The following is a 22,132-nucleotide window of genomic DNA, read 5'->3' as shown; positions in this document are numbered from 1 at the left end:
AACCAGACCACCCCTTAACCAATATGAATGATGTGCATGTCTGATACACTATTAAGCACTGGTTCAAAACTCGTGACCTTCATGGGGAGTATATATTTCTTCCTTCAGTTGTGAGTGCCAGTTTATGCCTGCTGATATAGAAATATGTCGGTGAAATGTAGGTGTATGTGTTCATATATATATATATATATATATATATATATATATATATACACACATTAAGGTGAATAAGTACTTCACGTTTGTGGGGGAATTTGTGACGGCTGAGTTTGAGAAAATGTTACATGAGACAAATCGTAGAGTTCGTGGTAAAATGGTTTGTCATGAAGACACGTAACGCAGCAGGAAGGAACCTCATTGGCCAGCTGATCTAAGAGCTCCTCCACATCTGCCAGCTGAGTTTTCGCAGGAGAGCTCCTTGTGATGCGAACAGCTTCACCCTGTATTCCATAAAACAGAAAACAAAACATTAAATTTTGCATAAACTGTGTCTAGCTTCAAAGGATATTAACCACTGGTATTTGGGAAAAAATTGACAGTCTCAACTTCTTTGGCACAACAAACAAAAATTAAGTTAGAGCTAATTATCAGCTTCCATTGTAGTTTAAATATTACTTTTCAAAACTATACATTCTAATCAAAACTATACATGCATATACTTGAAGGTTTTTTTGCTTGAGTTAAAGTCATCTCTGCATTTATTTTTTGTTTTTGCGAATACACTCCCTCTAGAGCAAACTTTTTCCTCATTTCAAACATTTAAATCAGCTAAAAAACTTCATAACAATGTTTTCCAACTGAACTTGTAATATAATTGTGAAAACTTTTTACCAAATTTAATGTTTTATTTAACGTTTAAATTATGTGGGAACTTGTTTGCTGTGACCTTGAGGTAGTTGATGACATTTAGAGGTCGACAGGATGCCACATCTTTAGCCCCAGTCACGGTTATTTGTTCCAAAATCTCACGCAATTCCTTAACTCCATGATAGGAAATGTTTGGGGTCACACCCATCAAGTGGAAATTCATCTGGCTGGTCTCTGAATCTGTTAACAGGTAAAGAAATCTTGTGTCAACCAGAACAATCTGTGAAAGATTGTCCTACAAGAGATTGTTTCGGTTGCCAAGGAAAGAGAACTGGCCTTAAAGGATACATGAACAGGAGCTCTAAAAACAAGACTATGGTTTTAAAGGTAATGAAGAAAGTTATGCCAAAAAACACCAGGCACTCCACCCGTACGCCTGACTGAGGTCAAAATTTGTAAAATTCAGTCAAACAAATGCATAGTATGGTGGTTATTTTCACTGGTGGAGGACTCGAGGCTGCAGCTAACCGTAGATTTAGCAAGAATCAGATCCCCTCATTTCCAATATTCTCCAATTTTTTCTTTCTCTGCCTTGTTAATTTTGTCAGAATAGGGCGTCTCAAAGACATAGAGACACCCCCTTGGTTAAACCTATGGAGCCAAACCACCAAGAGGTAGAATTAAGTAATGACCTCATTTGTCAAGGGATAACTGCCTGCTACAAGAACATCATTTCTGTGGTGCAGAAGTGATTCACCGGAGGCCCATCATGACTATGCATGGGCCAGCCCAGGGGCTAGGCCCGGTGTGCTTCAATCACTACTATTCCTATTAGCCCCAGGGACACGGCTAGCTTCGCTCAAATCAAGCATACATTTTTGTCTAAGGCCCAGAACATTTCTCCCATGCCTCTAACTGTAACAAATCCCAGACACAAGTTTTCATGCATACCCAATCTAGACTCTGTCGCCAACAAAACGTTGTGACGTCCCTCTGTACAGAGAATGGAACCCAAATAATTAAGGCCAGTTGTACATTTTCATCCTCCATCCGATGACAATCAGGAAATATACAATCACAAAGTGCACCCTTTCGGGCCTGTCACGTACAAGGGAGACTACTCTGGTGATGTTGCTACTAGGGCGATGGTAGGCTTATAGGCAGCGTGAAAATTCACCACTGGCATTAATGTCCTTGTTAGATTCTCACGCTAAGCATAGCCATATTAAGATAGGGCATCGCTGTCAGAAATTGTAAGAGAGAAACTCTTTATTTATTTATTTGATTGGTATTTCACGCCGTACTCAAGAATATTTCACTTATACAACAGCGGCCAGCATAATGGTGGGTGGAAACCGGGCACAGCCCACGACCATCCGCAGGTTGGTCGACAGACCTTCCCTGCATGGTCGCAGAGGAAGCCAGCATGAGCTGGACTTGAACTCACACAGCAACTCTTTTTCTAGATCTACCTTTGCACCAGGTGATATCCAAACCATTACATGTGAGCCTTTCATCCACAATGTGATGATGACCTCCAATCAAATTGGAGCATTCCTCTGCCATGGCAACCAAGGTCGCATAGAAGTCATGGCAACCATTTCCATTCATAGCACTGGAACAAAACAACAAGACTGAAGTAACACATGATTCATTCTTACTATCTGACTGAAAAATGCACCCTGTGATTTTTGGAGACGCTTTAAAATTTGACTGAAGGTATGCTTTTCTTATATCCTTTTCTCACTCATAAAAAGAACCTACTGCACTACATATATCAAGGCATGCGTGTACTTATACAGATAGATAATCAACACTGATTGGCCGACAACAGAGACAGGGTCTCACGGGGGAAACCCTGCAACTATGGTAATGCTTAAAATAAATCTGCAACACCCAACTTTCAGCTTAGCGTAAGCATAGCCTGGACTTGCCTATTTATAACACGAGCCAATCAGAAACGATTATATTACAAACATTAAATAAATTAGAATATGTTCAACAGAACTTTAATCTTGTCTTACAGCGAAGTCAACTGGCAGCCAGAATCTCTGAAGGAACTGGTTAAAGACACAATTATTATAAATCATAATTTATCAAAATGCAGCCATTAAAATCTAATAAACACAAATCTTAAAATCTTGTATATTTGTTGTAATAAGATTCATTCTATTGGTGAATGTACGTAGTATGTTTACTGTGAGTGACCTAAGAAAATTAATAATCAGGGATGACACATACCTTTTTGTTAACAGAGTAGGTGTATCCAATTTCTCAGTCCTTAAGACGTAACTCTTCATCAGTCTATGATACACCACTGACTCTTCAATGCGGGAGGTGTTTATGGTCTGAATCTTGTTTCCATGGCAACAGACCCATGAACCGTTGGACTTCAAACATCCAACCAGCTTAAAGTTTGGATCAGTCTGATTTTGGCTAAAAACCAAGGAGGTAGTATGTTGATGAAAAATGAAAGCAAATATTAGGCACTTATGCACACAGTTACTGTTGGCTGATTCTTTATGTGACTGGCAATGCAGCATTTTGAGTCATTCTAGACCAGTGACATCTAATAAATTGCATCTAACCTTGGATTAAGAGACGTCTCTTAATCCCAGCAACTTTTTTACTGAGGTAAATACAGATTTCACCGGTAATAGGTGTGACAGTCTGCTATCACCTGGGACTAATACAACAGTCTTTTTTATAATACCAATACCAAGTTAATACCAATGTTACAAATGCTCAAATCTTAAACACTGGATCAGGCTTTGGGTGAGTGGTTAAGGCACCAGCCGTTCAATTGCCAGAGTGACACACAAAGTGACAGTCCAACCCGATTTAACCTGCTGGTGGTCGTGGATTTCCCCAGGCTCTGCCAGGTCTCCTCCCACCATGGCTGTCGACTTAAAAGTGAAATATTCTTGAGAATGGCATAAACCACCAATCAAATAAATAAATAAATAAATTATTATTATTATTAACATATATTGTAGGAGCAGATGGAAAGGCATGACATTCACACGCTAACCATATTGTGTGGCCGTTTGTGCGTTGTAGCATTCATTGAAGACCACTTGTCTCCGCAAACATGGCGATTATATCTGTACATACCATGTGGGAAAGTTCTTCAGTAACCTGTGATAGTTTACCAAAGGCACTCTATGTCCTCAATCAAATTCTTAGCATGGCATTCAGCAAAAATCGCATAAATAAATATTTATCATATGACCCAGGTTTTGAATTTCATTCATTTAAATGTATGGATGCGCAGATGAAGAAATCAGCCATATGGTACACATTAATTGGAATTTTAAAATTTCTGACCCAAGTCAATATATAATCTCATGAGATCAACACCTGACCTTTGTCTCAATCCTGAGGAGTAGCTGTCCTCCAAGTCGGCCATTTTGAAGGGCACGGTGACAGAATTCACCGACGACCTACGAGGGGTCAATGTCCTCCTTCGTCCTGGCTTTGTCGCTTTTGGTGACATCATATTCATCAAACAGTCCTTGATGGACAGACTGGCACGTTTTGATGGCTGTAATGTGAAAAAAAAACAAACAATATTCTGTATTTCACTTGAAATACGATTAGTTTCTCTTTGTCTTAAGGTACTCAGTTGATAAGATCGCAGACCAAGCTGAGATTCTCATTTGGCTAATATGGATTCTCAATTTGCTTACAATTCTGGATTCTCACTTGGCTCATATGGATTCTCATTTGGCTTACATGAATTCTCAACTGGCTTACATGGATTCTCATTTGGCTTACATGGATTCCCATTTGGCTTACATGAATTCTCTACTGGCTTACATGAATTCTCAACTGGCTTACATGGATTCTCACTTGGCTCATATGGATTCTCATTTGGCTTACATGAATTCTGATTTGGCTTAAATTAATTCTCAACTGGCTTACATGGATTCTCATTTGGCTTATATGGATTCTCATTTGGCTTAAGTGGATTTTCCACTGGCTTACATGAATTCTCACTTGGCTTATATGGATTCTCATTTGGCTTACATGGATTCTCATTTGGCTTATATGGATTCTCATTTGGCTTACAAGGATAATGAAATCATTTTAGCTTCTCTTCACCAGGTGTCGTTAATGGCACTATTCTGCACGCAGGCAACGTGAATGCTCTCAAAAGTTGTACATCACAATTAATGTAATGGTTCTACTTTTTGGGACATCTTATCTGCTGCTTTTAGTCAATATACATGTAATTGTAACAGCAACACACAGTTTTTCTTTTCTCACATGGTTACCACATCTCACCAACAACATATACATATTTGTACTTTCCGTAAAAACTGAGAGAGAAGTGTAATTTTTTACTTTTAGCAACACTGGTATCTGTCCTAAGAATGAGGAAAATTACTTCAGTAGTAACACACAACTATGATGTTGACTAATGATATGAATACTTAGACACTTCATTTTTTGCCTGCTTCAAAAATAAAGACGGATATTAAAATGTCTTCACCTTTTCTGCTTTCTTCTTCCCGTTGTTCAGAAACTCTTTGGATGCTGACATTTGTTGTCGATATCTGCCAACAAGTTTTCACAAAATCAAAAAATTTTCAAAAGAATTTTTGCAAATAGTAAATATGGGTAAGACACTCATAAGTTGTTAAACTCTGTTGTCAAAAATGTAACTTTGTCTCATCTTAATTGTAAAACATTTATCAGTATTCTCTATAAAGCTCCGATTTCTATTGAAAACGTAGAGAAAATTATTTTTGTGGGGACAAAAATCATCTTACTCCACAAAGAGCATCTTAAAGGTTTAGTGTCCAGATTAGCTAATTATTCATAATTAGCTAATTATTCATAATTCATTCATAATTATTCATTATTAGTTACCCTTGTATATTTTGTAGCTCGACTGAGGTTGAAATACTGGTTGTTCATTAATATTACTCATCAAAGGTGTGAAAACAAGTGACATCTCTTTGAATACTGCTAAGGGTAGTGCGGAAGCAATGTTACATTGTGATAATCCATCGTTCATCGTTTTAATCTCTGATTCAGATTATGAGGATTAGTGACACCACAGGAAACAAAAGAGGATTAAAGCCACCCTTCATAAATACCTATTTGACATGTTTAAGTAATTCTGGTCATAATTTAACCAGCAAAATTAAACAGTTGTAAGAATGCTTTTTTCAGTACTGCCTTGATTAAATGCATGTATATTGATTCCCGTAAACCCATTTTTGAAATAAATCCACTCAGGGAATAGAATGATATTTATTGTGAAGTGGACAGAAGGAAAGAATAATAAATATTAAATCTGACAGACACACAAAATGTAGATCTAAAGTGTAACACTGCATAAAGCTATAGTTTACCAGTCTGTATTGCCAGAGCAGTTGGAAATGCCTGGACACAGATCAAATTCAATGTCTGAAAACTCGGAATCTGAAGTCGGACCAGAGATGTGTCATAAATCGGAACTTCAACGTCGTCCACAATGGGTTCAAGTTGATACGGCAATATATTTGCTTCTGTGTAGTTAGAATTCATCTCGAAAATGACATCATTTTGATAAGAATTACCAGATTATACAGGCCAGTTAGACTAAGGTATGCCATCTTTGATGTCACCTGCTGAGCTTTACCCGGTGGCTGGCTGGAGATCGGCTAGGGTAGTAAATCTATTGTTTTTGGTGGATTTAAAGTGATAATTATGCTTCTCAGAGGCCTTCCTGGTAACACCCTGTTAAACAGGCTATAATCTTTATGCTTAGGACAAGTAGGAAAATCTGGACACTAATCCTTTAAAAATTTCCTCTTTTGTGTGAGCTGAACAGGTTAGGAAAGCAATGTATTCAACCTGAAATTTCTAACATGACTATTATTTAAAGTTATGCATCTGGCCAGATTTTCTGCAAGATCTAGTGATCTTAGAAAGGTGATATCTTACTGGAAAAACATAAAATCCAGTGATCTTAAAAAGGTGATATCCTACTGGAAAACCATATAATCCAGTGATCTTAAAAAGGTGATATCCTACTAGAAAAACATAAGATCTAGTGATCTTAAAAAGGTGATATCCTACTAGAAAAACATAAGATCTAGTGATCTTAAAAAGGTGATGTCCTACTGGAAAAACATAAGATCTAGTGATCTTAAAAAGGTGATGTCCTACTGGAAAAACATAAGATCTAGTGATCTTAAAAAGGTGATGTCCTACTGGAAAAACATAAGATCTAGCGATCTTAAAAAGGTGATATCCTACTGGAAAAACGTAAGATCTAGTGATCTTAAAAAGGTCTTACCTCCTGGAAAAACATAAGTTTCAGCACCCACAGCAATATCTTATGACCCTTATTTGCCACTAAATACCCCGTTATAAGGCAAATACATTAGTGCTATACAGATGGTTGCAGTTTAAGCTGGTGCTTTCTCAAGTCTATTTTTAGTAGCTATACTTTTGTCTATGATAACGTCTACTGTTATAAGAAAAAAGATTGACTTAGGTGCCACGGGAAACTGAATATACAAATATTAAAGACACTTGAAGAAAATCAACAATCAGGTGAATGAAACAACAGAATGACATGGCCAAATACCTTTCCACATCCTTTGAAGTCATTTCTTCATATTTCTGTTTGTCCGTCTCTGTCAGGTTCTTCCACTTCTGACCAATCAGACGAGCGATGTCCTCAAACGAAGCACCTGGGTTCTCCTGTACCACTGAAACATGTGACCAATCAGATTAAATCTACTTTTATATTATAACGTAATTAAATTACGAAAAAATTCAGCATTATAAACATAAAATGCTTCTTAAGCATGTTAACAGAGGTCTTTTGAGTTCTTTTCATATAGGTGAAGAACTCTCAAGTATGGCATTCAGCAAAAATGAAATAATTAAATATTTAACATACGAGCCAGGTTTTGAAATTCATTTGTATATATTTGTGGATGGACTGGTAAAGAAATTGGCCATATTGTATGCATTATTTTGAATTTTGAAGTTTTTCAGCATTAAAAACATAAAATGCTTCTTAAAGGATTAGTGTCCAGATTTGTTATTTATTCATAATTAGCTACCATTGTAGACTTTGTTAAATTGAGTGTAAAAAAATATTGGAAAAATGTACAGTAATCTGAGTAATATGGCATTAAAATCACAAGATAATGAGGCTGGGTTTATGGTTTCTTCTGCCAACACTCGGTAGTCTCTGCCGAATGACGTCTTACAAGTCCAACCTTTATGAGCTGTCACCGTTTAGTTCAGCGATAAAAAGCCACGCAAATGACAACACGCATATCAAATTTCTTCACGCATACCGTCGTAAAAATAGGTTGTCACAGAATTCGCGAGTCAGCGTTTTCAGAGATGGTACAAGATGGAAGGGTTTTATACCCACCACAGCCAAATATTTGCCCGGCTAGCGGCAAAATTTTAACAGCAGGAAGGAAATGTTAGGCTTTAAATATATGTATATAAACTCTGTTGATGGGGCTTGGTGGGTGTGAAACAAAGCGGGCGTTCATTCGTCATTAGTTTGATCAATCTGGAGTATGCCGATCAAGTGAAAGAAAAGTAGATACAATCACGTGATGGCTTCCAATGAATGTCACTTTGAAACACGCTATCCCATTGGCTGTGTCTCTCGTGTGGACAAACGAATGAGCTTCTAACAAACTGCGAACTACAACACCACGATGGATGTTTGACAGCTACGACAATTCTAGCAGTTTCCGACTGGCTACAGTGAACGACTAAAACCGAAAAACAAACCAAAACTAATTGTGATGCTTGACATTGTTAATCAAGAAATAAATGACTGAGGTTGAAATACATTAAAATTAAGTTCAAGTACGTGCTCAAGTAATTCCGGCCATAATACAACGAGGAAAATTAAACAGTTGTAAGAATGTTTTTTCGGTATTTGCCTTGATTAAATGCATGAAAATTAATTCCTGCGAACCTATTTTTGAAATAAATCCACTCAGGGAATAGAATGATATTTATCGTGAAGTGGACAGAAGGAAAGAATAATAAATATTAAATCTGACAGACACACAAAATGTAGATCTAAAGTGTAACACTGCATAGAGCTATAGTTTACCAGTTTGTATTGCCAGAGCAGTTGGAAATGCCCGGACACAGATCAAATTCAATGTCTGAAAACTCTGAATCTGAAGTCGGACCAGAGACATCTGTGTCATAAACTGGAACTTCAACGTCGTCCACTAAGGGTTCAAATTGATATGGCAGTATATTTGCTCCTGTGTAGCTAGAGTCCATCCTGAAAATGACATCATTCTGATATGAATTCTCAGGTTATACAGGCCAGCTATAGACTTGGGTTGGCCATGTATGACGTTACCCGCTGAGATTTACCAGGTGGTTGGTTGGACATCAGCTAGGGTGGTAATTGTTTTTGATTGTTTTTGGTGGATTTAAAGTTTGTCAGAGGTCCTCTTGGTAACACGCTGTTAAACAGGTTATTATCTTGATACTTAGGACAAGTAGCTAAATCTGGACACTAATCCTGTAACCACGTTGACTGAGGTGTTTTGAGTTCCTGTGTGACTTTCATCATTTTTTTGTTTACTGTACACTTTTATCCTATTCAGTTACATCTATACAGAATGAACAAATGAATACTTGGGGTTGAACTTAATAATTATATGATGATGAGGAGTCACAAAGTGTGAGTATGTATATTGTGTCTTCTTGGGGCACCATGAGCAGATGAGTCCATGGACAGGTGAGCCCATGGACAAATGAACCTATAGACATATGAACCCATGGACAGATGAGTTTATGGACAAATGAACCCACAGACATATGAACCCATGGACAGGTGAAACCCATGGACAGATGAGCCCATGGACAATTGAACCCATAGACATATGAACCCATGGACAGGTGAAACCCATGGACAGATGAGCCCATGGACAAATGAACCCATAGACATATGAACCCATGGACAGGTGAACATATAGGCAAATGAACCCACAGGCAGATGAAGCCCCCATGGAGAGATGAGCCCTCGAACAAATGAACCCATGGGCAGAAAAACCCATGGACAGATGAACCTGTGGACCTCTGAACTATGGGGAATTTGGAAACAAAAAGCCATCCACGAAGCTCGAGTGGCTGTCTGTGGTGTCTAACATTCCCTGAAGATCACTTGTCTTCCACTAATATTATGTTGTGCATGTCTGGTTATCATGCGTCGAAAAAATGTTCACAAACCTGCCAAAGGTTGGAGGTTTACCCTGGGGCACTGTTTCCGCCACCCAAAAAAAACAGACTGCCATCGTATAAGTGAATAATTTTCCAGGGTGGCTTTAAATAGGACTCAAATAAATCAAAATATTGAAGTGACCATAAAGTAATGTTTACACGTATGCGTCGCTCAGTTGTCAAAGTTATGACAAGAAGTAAGGCATACATGTACCTGTGGGGCGAATTTCCTTGGAAAAATGGATGAAGGCAGTTTGGGGACGTTTGATTGGTTGACTGCTGATGAGATCAAACATAGTGGTCTGTGCCTAAGGAACAGAGAAACATGTTCAAGTTAGTTATTATTTGTTCAAGTACAGAAGTGTTCAACTTAGTTAATACTTGTTCAAGTTCAGTTATGCTGGTGTAACACTTTTGTAACCTTGTAGCCTGCAGATGACCAGTAACACATTAAACTGACTCCTGTAGCAAATAACATTCTCTGACACCATTTTATAAACTAACAGCAAAGAAAAAACACTTCCTCTAAATGACTCCAAATTTCACCCACCAAAATGCATTTTGCGAGGATAATAAATGTCATAAAATATCATTTTGGTGCTAAAAAAAAACATTTTTTCATACATACAATTTTTCCAGCATGATACTGTAATACATATAACTTCCAAACCAGCTTTGAAGCACTTTTCTAGAATCATTACCATTGTCAGAAAACGGTAAACTCAGCAAGTTAGTCATGGGCGAAAAAAAAAAAAAAAGACCAAGTAAAAATAAACTTACAAAATCAGACCTTTACTCTTTCAAAGGTTAAATGGAATCAAAATCTCAACGTCTTCTATCACTGGTGAGAGGTTATATTGGAGTCAAAATCTGGCCTTGCTGTTTTGTAGGTCAGAAGTCACAATGGAGTCAAAATCTGGCTGTTTTGTATCATAAGTCAGTTACAACAGAGTCAAAATGTGAACTTTCTGAATCAATGGTAAGTGGTTACATTGGAGTCAAAATCTGGATTTTGTGGTATCTTTAGCAACAGGTTGCATATAAGTTAAAATCAGGCCAAAGTCAAATATGAAAGAATTTAATGCTCCAACATCCTATCACCTTCAAGACCTGAAAATACTTCAATTTGTTAATCAGGTCTACAGGTCTATGTACATTTTCCCTTGGGCGAAGTGAACAAACCATTATTTAGCAGTTTCCATCTTAACATTTAAGTTCTTAAATGAAGTACTGGTATGCATTAATACTGTTCTCACTGGTTTGATGACGGAGGGTTTCTTAGCAGTCGGACTCTCTGTGACATCTTCAGATGGGGAGAATGGTCTCTTTCCATTGCTGTTCACAGCTGTTGTTGTTGTTGATGTTTTGACACCACGGCTAGAGGGTGGAAATAATAACGCAGGGCCCTTATAGACAAAAAAAAACAAAAAACCGACAAATAAGTAAATAGATTTCTTTATTTATTTGACTGGTGTTTTACGCCGTACTCAAGAATATTTCACTTATACGATGGTGGCCAGCATTATGGTGTGAGGAAACTGGGCAGAGCCCGGGGGAAACCCACGACCATCCACAGGTTGCAGACAGACCTTCCCAGGTACGGCCGGAGAGGAAGCCAGCAATAAGTAAAGAGATCAAAATATCATAATACCGGTGTTGGTAAGTGTATGTTATATAAATTAATTGTTGATTGTAACTACCATGGTATGCATACGTCTCTCTTTCCTGAATATCTAAATAATCAAGAATTAAATTTTCACTTAACAGCAGTCTGAAATGAAAAGGATACTTAGAAAAGATGAACGAGTCATGTAAATACAGAAAGACACACTAACAGTACCTCAAGCATTGTATTTACAGTACATCTACATCTTTAAAACTACTCACACCTGTGACATGTACAATGTAAAAGTTTAAAGCATGGCTGCTTCCCGTTTGTACAACGTCTGCGCCAAGAGTTATCTACCTTGAATGCAACACCAAGAGTTATCTACCTTCAATTCTTCACTCAGAGTTATCTGCCTTAAATGCTGTCCTACCACTCACCTGTATGGGTTTGCCCGAGCTGTCCATCAGTGCTCCTTTGGACCACCTATCAGCATTCACAGAATCCACGCTGGAACTCTGCCCCTCCTCAGATATTACATCACCACTCTTATTCCGCAAACTTTGATCATTCAGGAATTCTCCTGGGGAAGATTTTCCAGAATCTCCATCAAATGTGCAGAGTATGTCATCCTCATCTAAATCAATTAAAAGCTCTTGAAATGCTTCCTCTTTTTGTGACGTTTTCCTGTCCTTGTCACAGACGGAGTAAGAGTTACTTCCCTTGGCAGAGTTCTCTTCCCTTACCACCTCTGGGTCATTTGAAGCTGAGTTCTTTGTTGTGTCCATTTCTTCTTCAGCAGTTTTCTCTGGTGTAACAATTTCAATTTCAAATGAACCGAAAGAGTCTTCTTGTGATGCATCCAAGCCCCTGGCATCAACAGACTCTGACAATCCATGTCGACTTTCTCTCTCCACTACACTGCTTGATTTACTACTTGTTCCGTCATCATCCTGAACAGTTTTATATTCAGTCTGTGATAAATCATCACCAGGTTGAGCCGCTAACTTGCCTGTGGTACTGTTTTGTGGGTTGGAGATGCCACCGTTTGAATTTGCTGTTACTGCCGTTTTTGACAAGGGCCCATAATGCGCTTCCAGCATCTCACTTAAAAGTTGTAAAAGAACATCCTGTTTGCAAGAGGCCATAAGAAAGTTGTTAAATTGTGTCACAACCACAAAACTCAAACAAAATTGAATATCAGATTTCTTGTCTTACAGCCGTATGAAAAAAATGAAATGATTCCATAAAATAAAGAAATAAATATCAATTTAGAATTTTACAATATATCTTTATAGTATCATAATAGCCATTGAATGGCTGATTCATTACAGCCCCGTACATGGGAAGGTCTGCCAGCAACCTGCGGATGGTCGTGGGTTTCCCTCGGGCTCTGCCGGTTTCTACCCACCATAATGCTGGCCGCTGTCGTATAAGTGAAATATTCTTGAGTACAACGTAAAACACCTATCAAATAAATAAATAAATCATTACAGCCACGAAATGACTTTTAGCAACATTTATTCTGACTGACTGATTGTTTTAATGGATTACTTGAGAATATTTCATCTTACATAATGGTACTCAGTTTTATGGGTAGAGGAACCAGGGTGCATGCGGTAAATCAACAACCCTTCGTAATTTTAATAACAGCAATCTTTGTCAAATGAGATGTAGAGATCTGCACACTATATTGGTGGACAACACGTGGTCTCCAAGGAATGTATTAAGATCGCACAAATGGTCACGCGTTGATCTATTGTCACAAAAGTCCCAAAGTAACAGTTATTCACCGTAATACCTTATTCTCCATCATAACCCTGGTTTTGTTCGGCTCTACATTCACATCTAGTTCGCTAGAGGGCAGCACCACTGACAAGAAGTATATCGGGTATCTTGAACCAGCTGTCGCGTCACCGCTGTGGTGACTGCTGTAAAATTGGCGGACAAGCTAGAAAAAAAAAAAGATGATATATTCTGAAAATTTCATAAATTTAATTTCTTAGAAGTTTTTTGGAAATGACGTTGTGACCAAATAACATATGACCAATCTGATATCAGGAAGCGATATACATACGATACACACACTGCCTATCCCTGGTGCGTTCAAAAGGAGTATCTCTTTCAGCCAATCACAGATGCGCTGCTCGAAACAAGGCAGAAGTCACGGATATAGCTGAAGCTGGGGGCAACTTAAGAAATATCACATGAAACCACAGATAAGCCACAGCATGGTGGTGTGGTAAAGTCAATATCTGGCCGCAAAGCAAATCGTACCGTTTTGTTGTTGTACTCCCATTGGCCAAATGTTTCACTGTGACAAACTTAAATCTGCATAACAAAAACTCGTTTGAAGGAAAGTTTCTCCACTGTTTCTGGAGAAAATAAGCTCCTTAGAATGCCTCACATTGATTTGTCACTTCTGACGTCAATGATCTCTGGTTGTTCATGTCATCTCAGTTCACCACAGGTAGCTGAACACACTGGGGATAAGAAGTGTGTCAAATCGTTGTTAGTGATCGGGTTTTAATGAGATTGAACATGTGCCAATTGCAGTTAACCACCGACCTTGACCAGGTAGCTGACAAACCTCATGACTTAATGGTAATGAGCCAGGAGCCTTTCACCAAATGAGGTTGCTGTGAGTTCAAGTCCAGCTCATACTGGCTTCCTCTCCAGCCTTACATGGGAAGGTGTGACAGCAACCTGCAGATGGTCGTGGGTTTCTCCCGGGCTCTGCTCGGTTTCCTCCTACCATAATGCTGGCCGCCATCGTATAAGTGAAATACTCTTGGGTACGGCGTAAAACACCAATCAAATAAATAAATAAATCATGACTTGATGCCACAGTCAAATATGCAAAAGAAGTGAAAGCTGGATTAAAACATGTGACCTCATAGATAAAGATAGCGAATCGAGAATGAGCGCTTTAATAATAATCTTAACAAAAGTCGCTGCGGCGCTCCTCCAACGTATTTTGTGATGACAAATCAGAATGGCGCAAACCACATTGCTACGACCTGTGAGTCACAGCCTATAAGAATAGGGAAGTTTTTACTCCGAACTCTTTTGTAGCTTAAAGTAAACATAGTTCAACTGTATCATGTGACTTGTCAAAAATGTTAGGCAAACCTTGCTGACATAAATTGACAGAGGCCTGTCTCATCATGTTCTGACAAGAACTTCACAAGTTCACATACAAGCAGCACCTAAATTTTCCCCCGTTTGTCTTAAGTTTGAGAAATGTTATCTACTTTGTTGTAATCTTAAGTTTCTGACAGGTCAAATGGAAGAGAGAAAACTCGAAACTACCTCCCTGGCAACCATAGCTTTAACCCCTCAGCGAACACCATATTCGAACAAAATTAACATCAGAAAGATAAGGAAAATAAGATTTAATATGAGAAAATTTGAGAATGATACACCCAATTTTGAATTTTGGCTAAATTTATGCAATACCAGGAGGCATCCATTACTTACAAACCTTATTGACTTCCTTTAGGACAACTGGTCTCTTGTTAACAAATGTCAGGTGTCTATCTCCAGTAGCTCGACTTGTCAACGCCACTTTACATTTTACCTTGGGTATAAAAGCTTCCATCTCCATCTCATGAAAAAAAAAAAAGAAGAAAACATGATGTTCATGAAAATAATATAACCATACAAATATGTTACATTTTTCAGTTTTCATTCAACCACAATCTAGCACCTGTATGTGTCCGTCTTAACATACCCATATACAGTTTGGGAAACATGAAGTTTGTCTACTTTTTCATACACTGTGATACAATGTATTTCCAAATCCACGCATTTGTGTAAATAATTTTAAATATCAAATGTTTCCTCTCCCCATAGCAAACAGCAGTTCTTGAGTACAGTATTACACAACGATCAAATAAATAAATGCCGGTATCTCGCATCAGACATAATATAATCCTGTATCCTGCAGCTGACATCATGTGTGTCTGCTGGCTAGGTTATCTCCCTTTGTTTGCTTGGGCAATCAATCGGCACATAAGTCAGTTTTTGGCACTGAATCCGTGGGTGTCTTGAGGGATAAATTTGTTAGATGCATTTACTCAGTGATAGGATACGGAAATATGAGGTGTCCGTAGCCCTCTTATTGAGAATTACAGATACCAAATGTTACCTTATCCTATCACTGAAAAACCCTCGTAAAAAAAAAAAAAAAAATTGGGATATTTTTACCTTAGGATTATCATGCTTGATTGTTTTGTTTTCTAGAGCACTGAATGTGGCCGTTCCAAGAATGTTCAACAGAACTGTGCGATGGTCCATCACAGCAAACTTCTGCCAGACAAGGTCCTTGTTGTGGCGTAGTGATATCCTCACATCAGGCCTTATCACGCCATATGACATCACAAGATCTTCAACCCTTTTCAGTTCATCTTTTTTCTTCTTGACAGTGCTATAGAACTGTTTCCTGACTGGCAGGTTCTTGAAGAGGTTGGCTGCCATCACAGATGTTCCTACCAAAGGAAATCAATTATAGGATTAGGTTAGGTCAGACAGAGAGGGGAAAAAACAAAAATAAAGGCCATTTTAAATACTGTATGGAAAAATTTTCAACCAAGAAAAATAGTTTTAAAACATTGGATTCTACGATGGTGTATGAGTGATGTCACTTTCACATTTTTGGCACGAAATAGTTTCAAGGACTATTCAGCGTATACATTCGTAGTTCTATATACATTTGCATTTTCATTTATTTATTTATTTGATTGATGTTTTATGCCATACTCAAGAATATGATTTGCATTTTGACTAATGAAGCCTAACTGTGCTGTCCCTATCTTGACTGTTTTAGAACTCTTCTGTTTTTGAGGTAATTCAGTGTAGTCGATGAGTGCAGCTCTTGCATCCACGTGCTCCTTATTTCGCTATCACTACCAGCTGTCTTACTTTCTGTTTATGTGCCACTAACTGATCGCTGAAACCATATGAACAGTTCCCAAAACTTATGCTAGTCATGATTTTCTTTCTTGTATTCACATTGACATGTTTCATTTAATGAGTATAACACAGAAGCGAGATGCTTACGTATGATTTTGAACGTTTATTCCCCATACCGAAGTATATAGTGTTTGTAAGTTTGCTGACATTATAAATTCTGACTGTGTGAGCCTAGTTTTAATTATAAGAGTAAACTCTGCCATAATTTTCTGCCATTGTTTTTGGTGTAGTAATTTCCTTGGCGTCACAAAGCTCACCACCTGTTTCGTAACTTTTTCTGAAAGTAGTTCGGTTATTGTTGCAGAGATTGTGACACACTGTTTTGAGGTTATTGCTCATGTCACTTCTTTGTTTTCTTTGTAGCTTTTTACCCTATAACACCATGCATGGAATAAACAACACTGAAATCTCTATATAAAAGTGTTGGATTATCTGACTGGTACCTGCAGAGGAGAGACAGTACACTAACAGTCTGTGTGCGTTAAGTTGCAAAAACATGATGTGACGTCACTGGTTGCAATATGGCCAGAACAGGTCATCGTTGAATCAAAAGTTTCAAATGCATTTTACTAGGTTAAATAGATTCTTAAAATGTAAATTGAACCATTTTGATGACAGCATTTAAAGGCCTTTCATCTGGCATACACTTAATTCATGTTAATTCATTCTTTGTCTTTAAGTAAGCCTTGAAAGAGCAGACCACCTTTCGATAAAATCTGCATCCAATGAAATGCCATCCCATCTTGTTTCCAAAAGTTTTCATAATTTTTTAAACATTTTTTTACTGTCAACATTGAACAAAAAATTTTAAAATTATTTTTAATAAAGAGAGTTGAGTGAATTTTACAGTAGACTGGATTGTACTGAACAAGCTGAAGCACAATGACATACATCCAGAATTTCAAATCAAGGATGTCTCATTTCCTATTTTCTCCTATTTTCCCTATCTCTCCCAATCCACGTGTGTACCATAGATTTACCCAGAATTTCAAATCAAGGGTGTCTCATTTCCAATTTTCTCCCATTTTCCCTATCTCTCCCAATCCACGTGTGTACCATAGATTTACTCAGAATTTCAAATCAAGGGTGTCTCATTTCCAATTTTCTCCCATTTTCCCTATCTCTCCCAATCCACGTGTGTACCATAGATTTACCCAGAATTTCAAATCAAGGATGTCTCATTTCCAATTTTCTCCTATTTTCCCCATCTCTCCCAATCCACGTGTGTACCATAGATTTACCCAGAATTTCAAATCAAGGATGTCTCATTTCCAATTTTCTCCTATTTTCCCTATCTCTCCCAATCCACGTGTGTACCATAGATTTACCCAGAATTTCAAATCAAGGATGTCTCATTTCCAATTTTCTCCCATTTTCCCTATCTCTCCCAATCCACGTGTGTACCATAGATTTACCCAGAATTTCAAATCAAGGGTGTCTCATTTCCAATTTTCTCCTATTTTCCCCATCTTTCCCAATCCACGTGTGTACCATAGATTTACCCAGAATTTCAAATCAAGGATGTCTCATTTCCAATTTTCTCCCATTTTCCCTATCTCTCCCAATCCACGTGTGTACCATAGACTTACCCAGAATTTGAAATCAGGGACGTCTCATTTCCCATTTTCTCCTATTTTCCCTATCTCTCCCAATCCACATCATATTTTGTCAAAACAGGGTGTCTCTATTTGCAGATGTATGATGCACATGTGTGTGTACCACAGATTTACCCAGAATTTGAAATCACGGACGTCTCATTTCCAACTTTTCTCCTATTTTCCCCTCTGACCAAATCTGGTGACATCGAAAATACTTCTTAAAATAGTCATGATCAAATCCTGAGAAATTATGGGAACTAGCATTGCATGATTGATTCATTTGATTGGTGCTTTATGCCAAAACTAAAGAATATTTCAGTTATACAATGATGATCAGGAAATGAGACAGAGCTCAGGGGAATCCACGAAAATCCGCAGGTTGCAAACAGACCTTCCCACATACAGCCGCAGAGGAAGCCAGCATCAGCTGGACTTGAACTTACAGCACCCGCATCAGTGAGAGGCTCCTGTGTCACTGTGCCATGCTGGCGTGCTAACCCCTCTCGGCCATGGAAGCCCCCGGCATTATGTGAGAGTGTTATCAACAATGTGCTGTTAATCCCTAAAGGGCTTGGCCAACATACTCAAAGGATAGAGTCGTCTTTTGTTCAGAAAATGGGGCCATGACAACATCTAATACAACTTAAACTTGTCCGTCCATATACGGCTCTACTACATATGTATAATCAAGACTTCATTTATTACTGGCTGAACAAAAGCTCAATTTTCAAATGAAAAAAAGGGAAGGAAATGTTATTTATAAATACTACACAAGTCAAATGCTTTACTACTTGTCTTTTCATTTAAATCCAATCAATCAGAGACTTGGTACGATTTCTAACTGTTCCCACTTACCCCTGCCAAAATGTGATGGTTTTGAAGAGGTTATCTCCCCTTGACGGTTGACAGTGATGCAGGTACCCACATCCTCAGACTCGGTCTTAGACGTGATTGTCAAGTTAGACACAGAACACAATGACCCTGGTTTGAGGTCAAAAAATAAAAATAAAACAAATATATATATATATATATATACACTGTTGAAACTATCGGACACTAAAACCAGAAGGTCATCCTGATAGATGTTCGGGTGATATGATTCGTAAAGTCTAAAGCACATATATGACAGTGGAGATTTGAACATGGCCTAGTTCTGGCTGAAGTGCAACTTTTAAGACTTGCTGGTATGTTTTCAGGAAATTACAGAATCACCTGTTCTGTCTTATCATGATTGATCTATCCACACGAAAAAAAGTGTTTTCCTTTTCAAAGGAAGTCAGTCCTGGTAGGCCTCATACAATCAACCATTGCCAGGATATACCAGACCAAAGCCAAAGTCCCAAAACCAAGTTCCTACACTAGCAAGTGGATTTTAATTTCTATTATTTATTCATTATTTAGATTTACTCACCAAATAGCTCCTAAAAAAAAACCAAAAAAATAACATTCAAGCACTGCTGGAGCTCACCCAATATCTGCAGTTTCACTCTCAGTCTATTGTAGTTCGTCAACCTTTTCATATCTTTGCAAGGTGTTTATTCAAGAATTATTCTGGGTAGACTGATAAAAATATACTTTTTGCAAAGCACTGAAATTGACACATCCAACCAATGTCCTGTTTGTCTCCAAAATCTAATTATAAACGTGTATAAATTGCACTGAAAGCTGCTCTTTCATATGCGAAAAGTTTGATGAAATCAACATGTAAAATAGAAAGATTCAGCAGTTCTGAATCAAGCACCTTTATCCTCAGCTCTATCCTATTTGAAGTCGATTGAGTAAAACGACTTCCCTCAAAATGTACTTTACTATGCAAAATGAGCACATATTGCAAAAGTTATTGAGCTCACCCAGTGCCTCCCCTCGGAACCCATAGGTACTCAACAGCTCCAAGTCATCAAAGCTGTGAATTTTGGATGTATGATAATGTTTGGCCACATATTTCATGTTCCTCTGATGGATGCCACATCCGTTGTCGCGGACTTCAATCTTCTCCAGCCCATAGTCCTCCTGAAGTACAGATAATCATAAGCATAATCTAGTGAGGTATAGACAACCATAAGCATGGCCTCCTGATGTATAGACAACCATAATCATGGTCTCCTGAGGTACAGACAACCATAAGCATGGTCTGCTGATGTATAGACAACCATTAGCATGATCTCCTGAAGAACAGACAACCATAAACATGGTCTCCTGAGGTACAGACAACCATAAGCATGGTCTCCTGAGGTACAGACAACCTTAAGCATGGTCTCCTGAGGTATAGACAACCATTAGCATGGTCTTCTAAAGAACAGACAAAAATAAACATGGTCTCCTGAGGTACAAACAACCATAAGCATGGTCTCCTGAGGCACAGACAACCATAAGCATGGTCTCCTGAGGTACAGACAATCATAAGCATGGTCTCCTGAAGAACAGACAACCATAATCATGGTCTCCTGAGGTACAGACAACCTTAAGCATGGTCTCCTGAGGAACAAACAACCATAAGCATGGTCTACCTGAGGTACAGACAACCATAAGCACGGTCTCCTGAGGTACAGACAACCATAAGCATGGTCTCCTGAAGAACAGACAACCATAATCATGGTCTCCTGAGGTACAGACAACCTTAAGCATGGTCTCCTGAGGAACAAACAACCATAAGCATGGTCTACCTGAGGTACAGACAACCATAAGCACGGTCTCCTGAGGTACAGACAATCATAAGCATGGTCTCCTGAGGTACAGACAACCATAAGCATGGCCTCCTGAGATACAGACAACCATAAGCATGATCTCCTGAGGTATAGCCAACCATACGCAAATCTCCTCAGGTGCAGACGACCATAACCAAGTCTCCTGAGGTACAAACAATCATGGGCTCCTGAGGCACAAATAATAAGCACCACTTCCTTATGTACAGATAATAATAATTAAGCATGCCATTCTGAGGTACTGATGGTAATAAGAATGCACTACCGCCTTAGATATTGACAATAATGAGCACGGCCACCTGAGGTGTGGACAATAACTAGCAGATGAGATGCTCTCAGATGAGATATTTATCATAATAATAAGCATACATGCCATTCTCAGGCTGACAAGTGTTAATGCAGTGAGGAAAAGTCACTTTTGGCCACTTTCCTAGCGCCCCGTAAAGCCCAGTTGTACAAAAAACGTCATGAAAACTTTGCAGAAATACTCAGGCAATCTGGAACTGAAAATTATTCAAATCCAACGGATATAAGATCGCTGACCGTAATTCAAAAATAGGCATTTTCCTGTGCAATAACGTTTTCAGTGTTTTCTTCACCCACACCGTTTGTTACTAAGGGGATCATGTGGTCACTTAACTTCCGATTGGTCTGATGGAAGATGAGAAATATTAAATGGTATGCATGTTTAAGTCCCTGTCTTTCAACTGAATCAGATAGTCTTAATTACTGGTGGTTCCATGTATGTTGTAGATATTCACTACTATACAACCATTATTTTCAGAACTGAGACTTCTTTCAATTCAACAATTCTGAAAGTCTCAGACCATGATACCGTATGAATGGTCGAAAGCATATTTGTTGATATCTGACACGTCTAACGAGACCGTTGGATCAGATATTGAATAAGTATTTTGTGATAACAGTTGTTTTTGTTTTAAAATTATATATGTCGTATAGGCAAATTTACCAGTTTAACTTCCACACTAGTAGCACCTGCATCCAGGGCATTTTCGATCAGTTCTTTGACAGCGCTCGAAACAGATGTTATCACTTGACTACTGCCTAATAAACGAACTGTGGTAGTTGGCAGAGCCTGAAGACAGCCTTTCTCACACGTGTTATGATCGCCGAAGCAATCGGTTTTCTTTTCTCCGTTTGACATAAAATTAGACATTGTTTTCCGTTTTTAAACATGTTTCTCAGGCACACACGTTTACCGC

The 22,132-nt window shown here is 38.4% G+C and overlaps 1 protein-coding gene across 1 annotated transcript; it reads right to left on the bottom strand.

Moving 5' to 3' along the window:
• Positions 1-196: 196 nt before the first annotated feature.
• LOC135478178 (PMS1 protein homolog 1-like) lies at positions 197-22,123 on the bottom strand. The gene is made up of 16 exons (XM_064758449.1): positions 21,880-22,123; positions 20,058-20,217; positions 19,063-19,188; positions 15,845-16,125; positions 15,120-15,242; positions 13,437-13,586; positions 12,076-12,765; positions 11,286-11,435; positions 10,244-10,337; positions 7,394-7,517; positions 5,303-5,366; positions 4,173-4,351; positions 3,049-3,243; positions 2,280-2,422; positions 887-1,047; positions 197-440 (listed from the first exon to the last, which is right to left on the bottom strand). The coding sequence occupies exons 1-16, from the start codon at positions 22,084-22,086 to the stop codon at positions 237-239; spliced, it is 3,051 nt and encodes a 1,016-aa protein (XP_064614519.1). The 5' UTR covers positions 22,087-22,123; the 3' UTR covers positions 197-236.
• Positions 22,124-22,132: the final 9 nt, after the last annotated feature.

This window comes from Liolophura sinensis, chromosome 11 (genome assembly GCF_032854445.1).
Source record: "Liolophura sinensis isolate JHLJ2023 chromosome 11, CUHK_Ljap_v2, whole genome shotgun sequence".
NCBI classification, from domain to species: Eukaryota; Metazoa; Mollusca; class Polyplacophora; order Chitonida; family Chitonidae; genus Liolophura; species Liolophura sinensis.
This window is presented reverse-complemented; position numbering and strand designations above follow the sequence as displayed.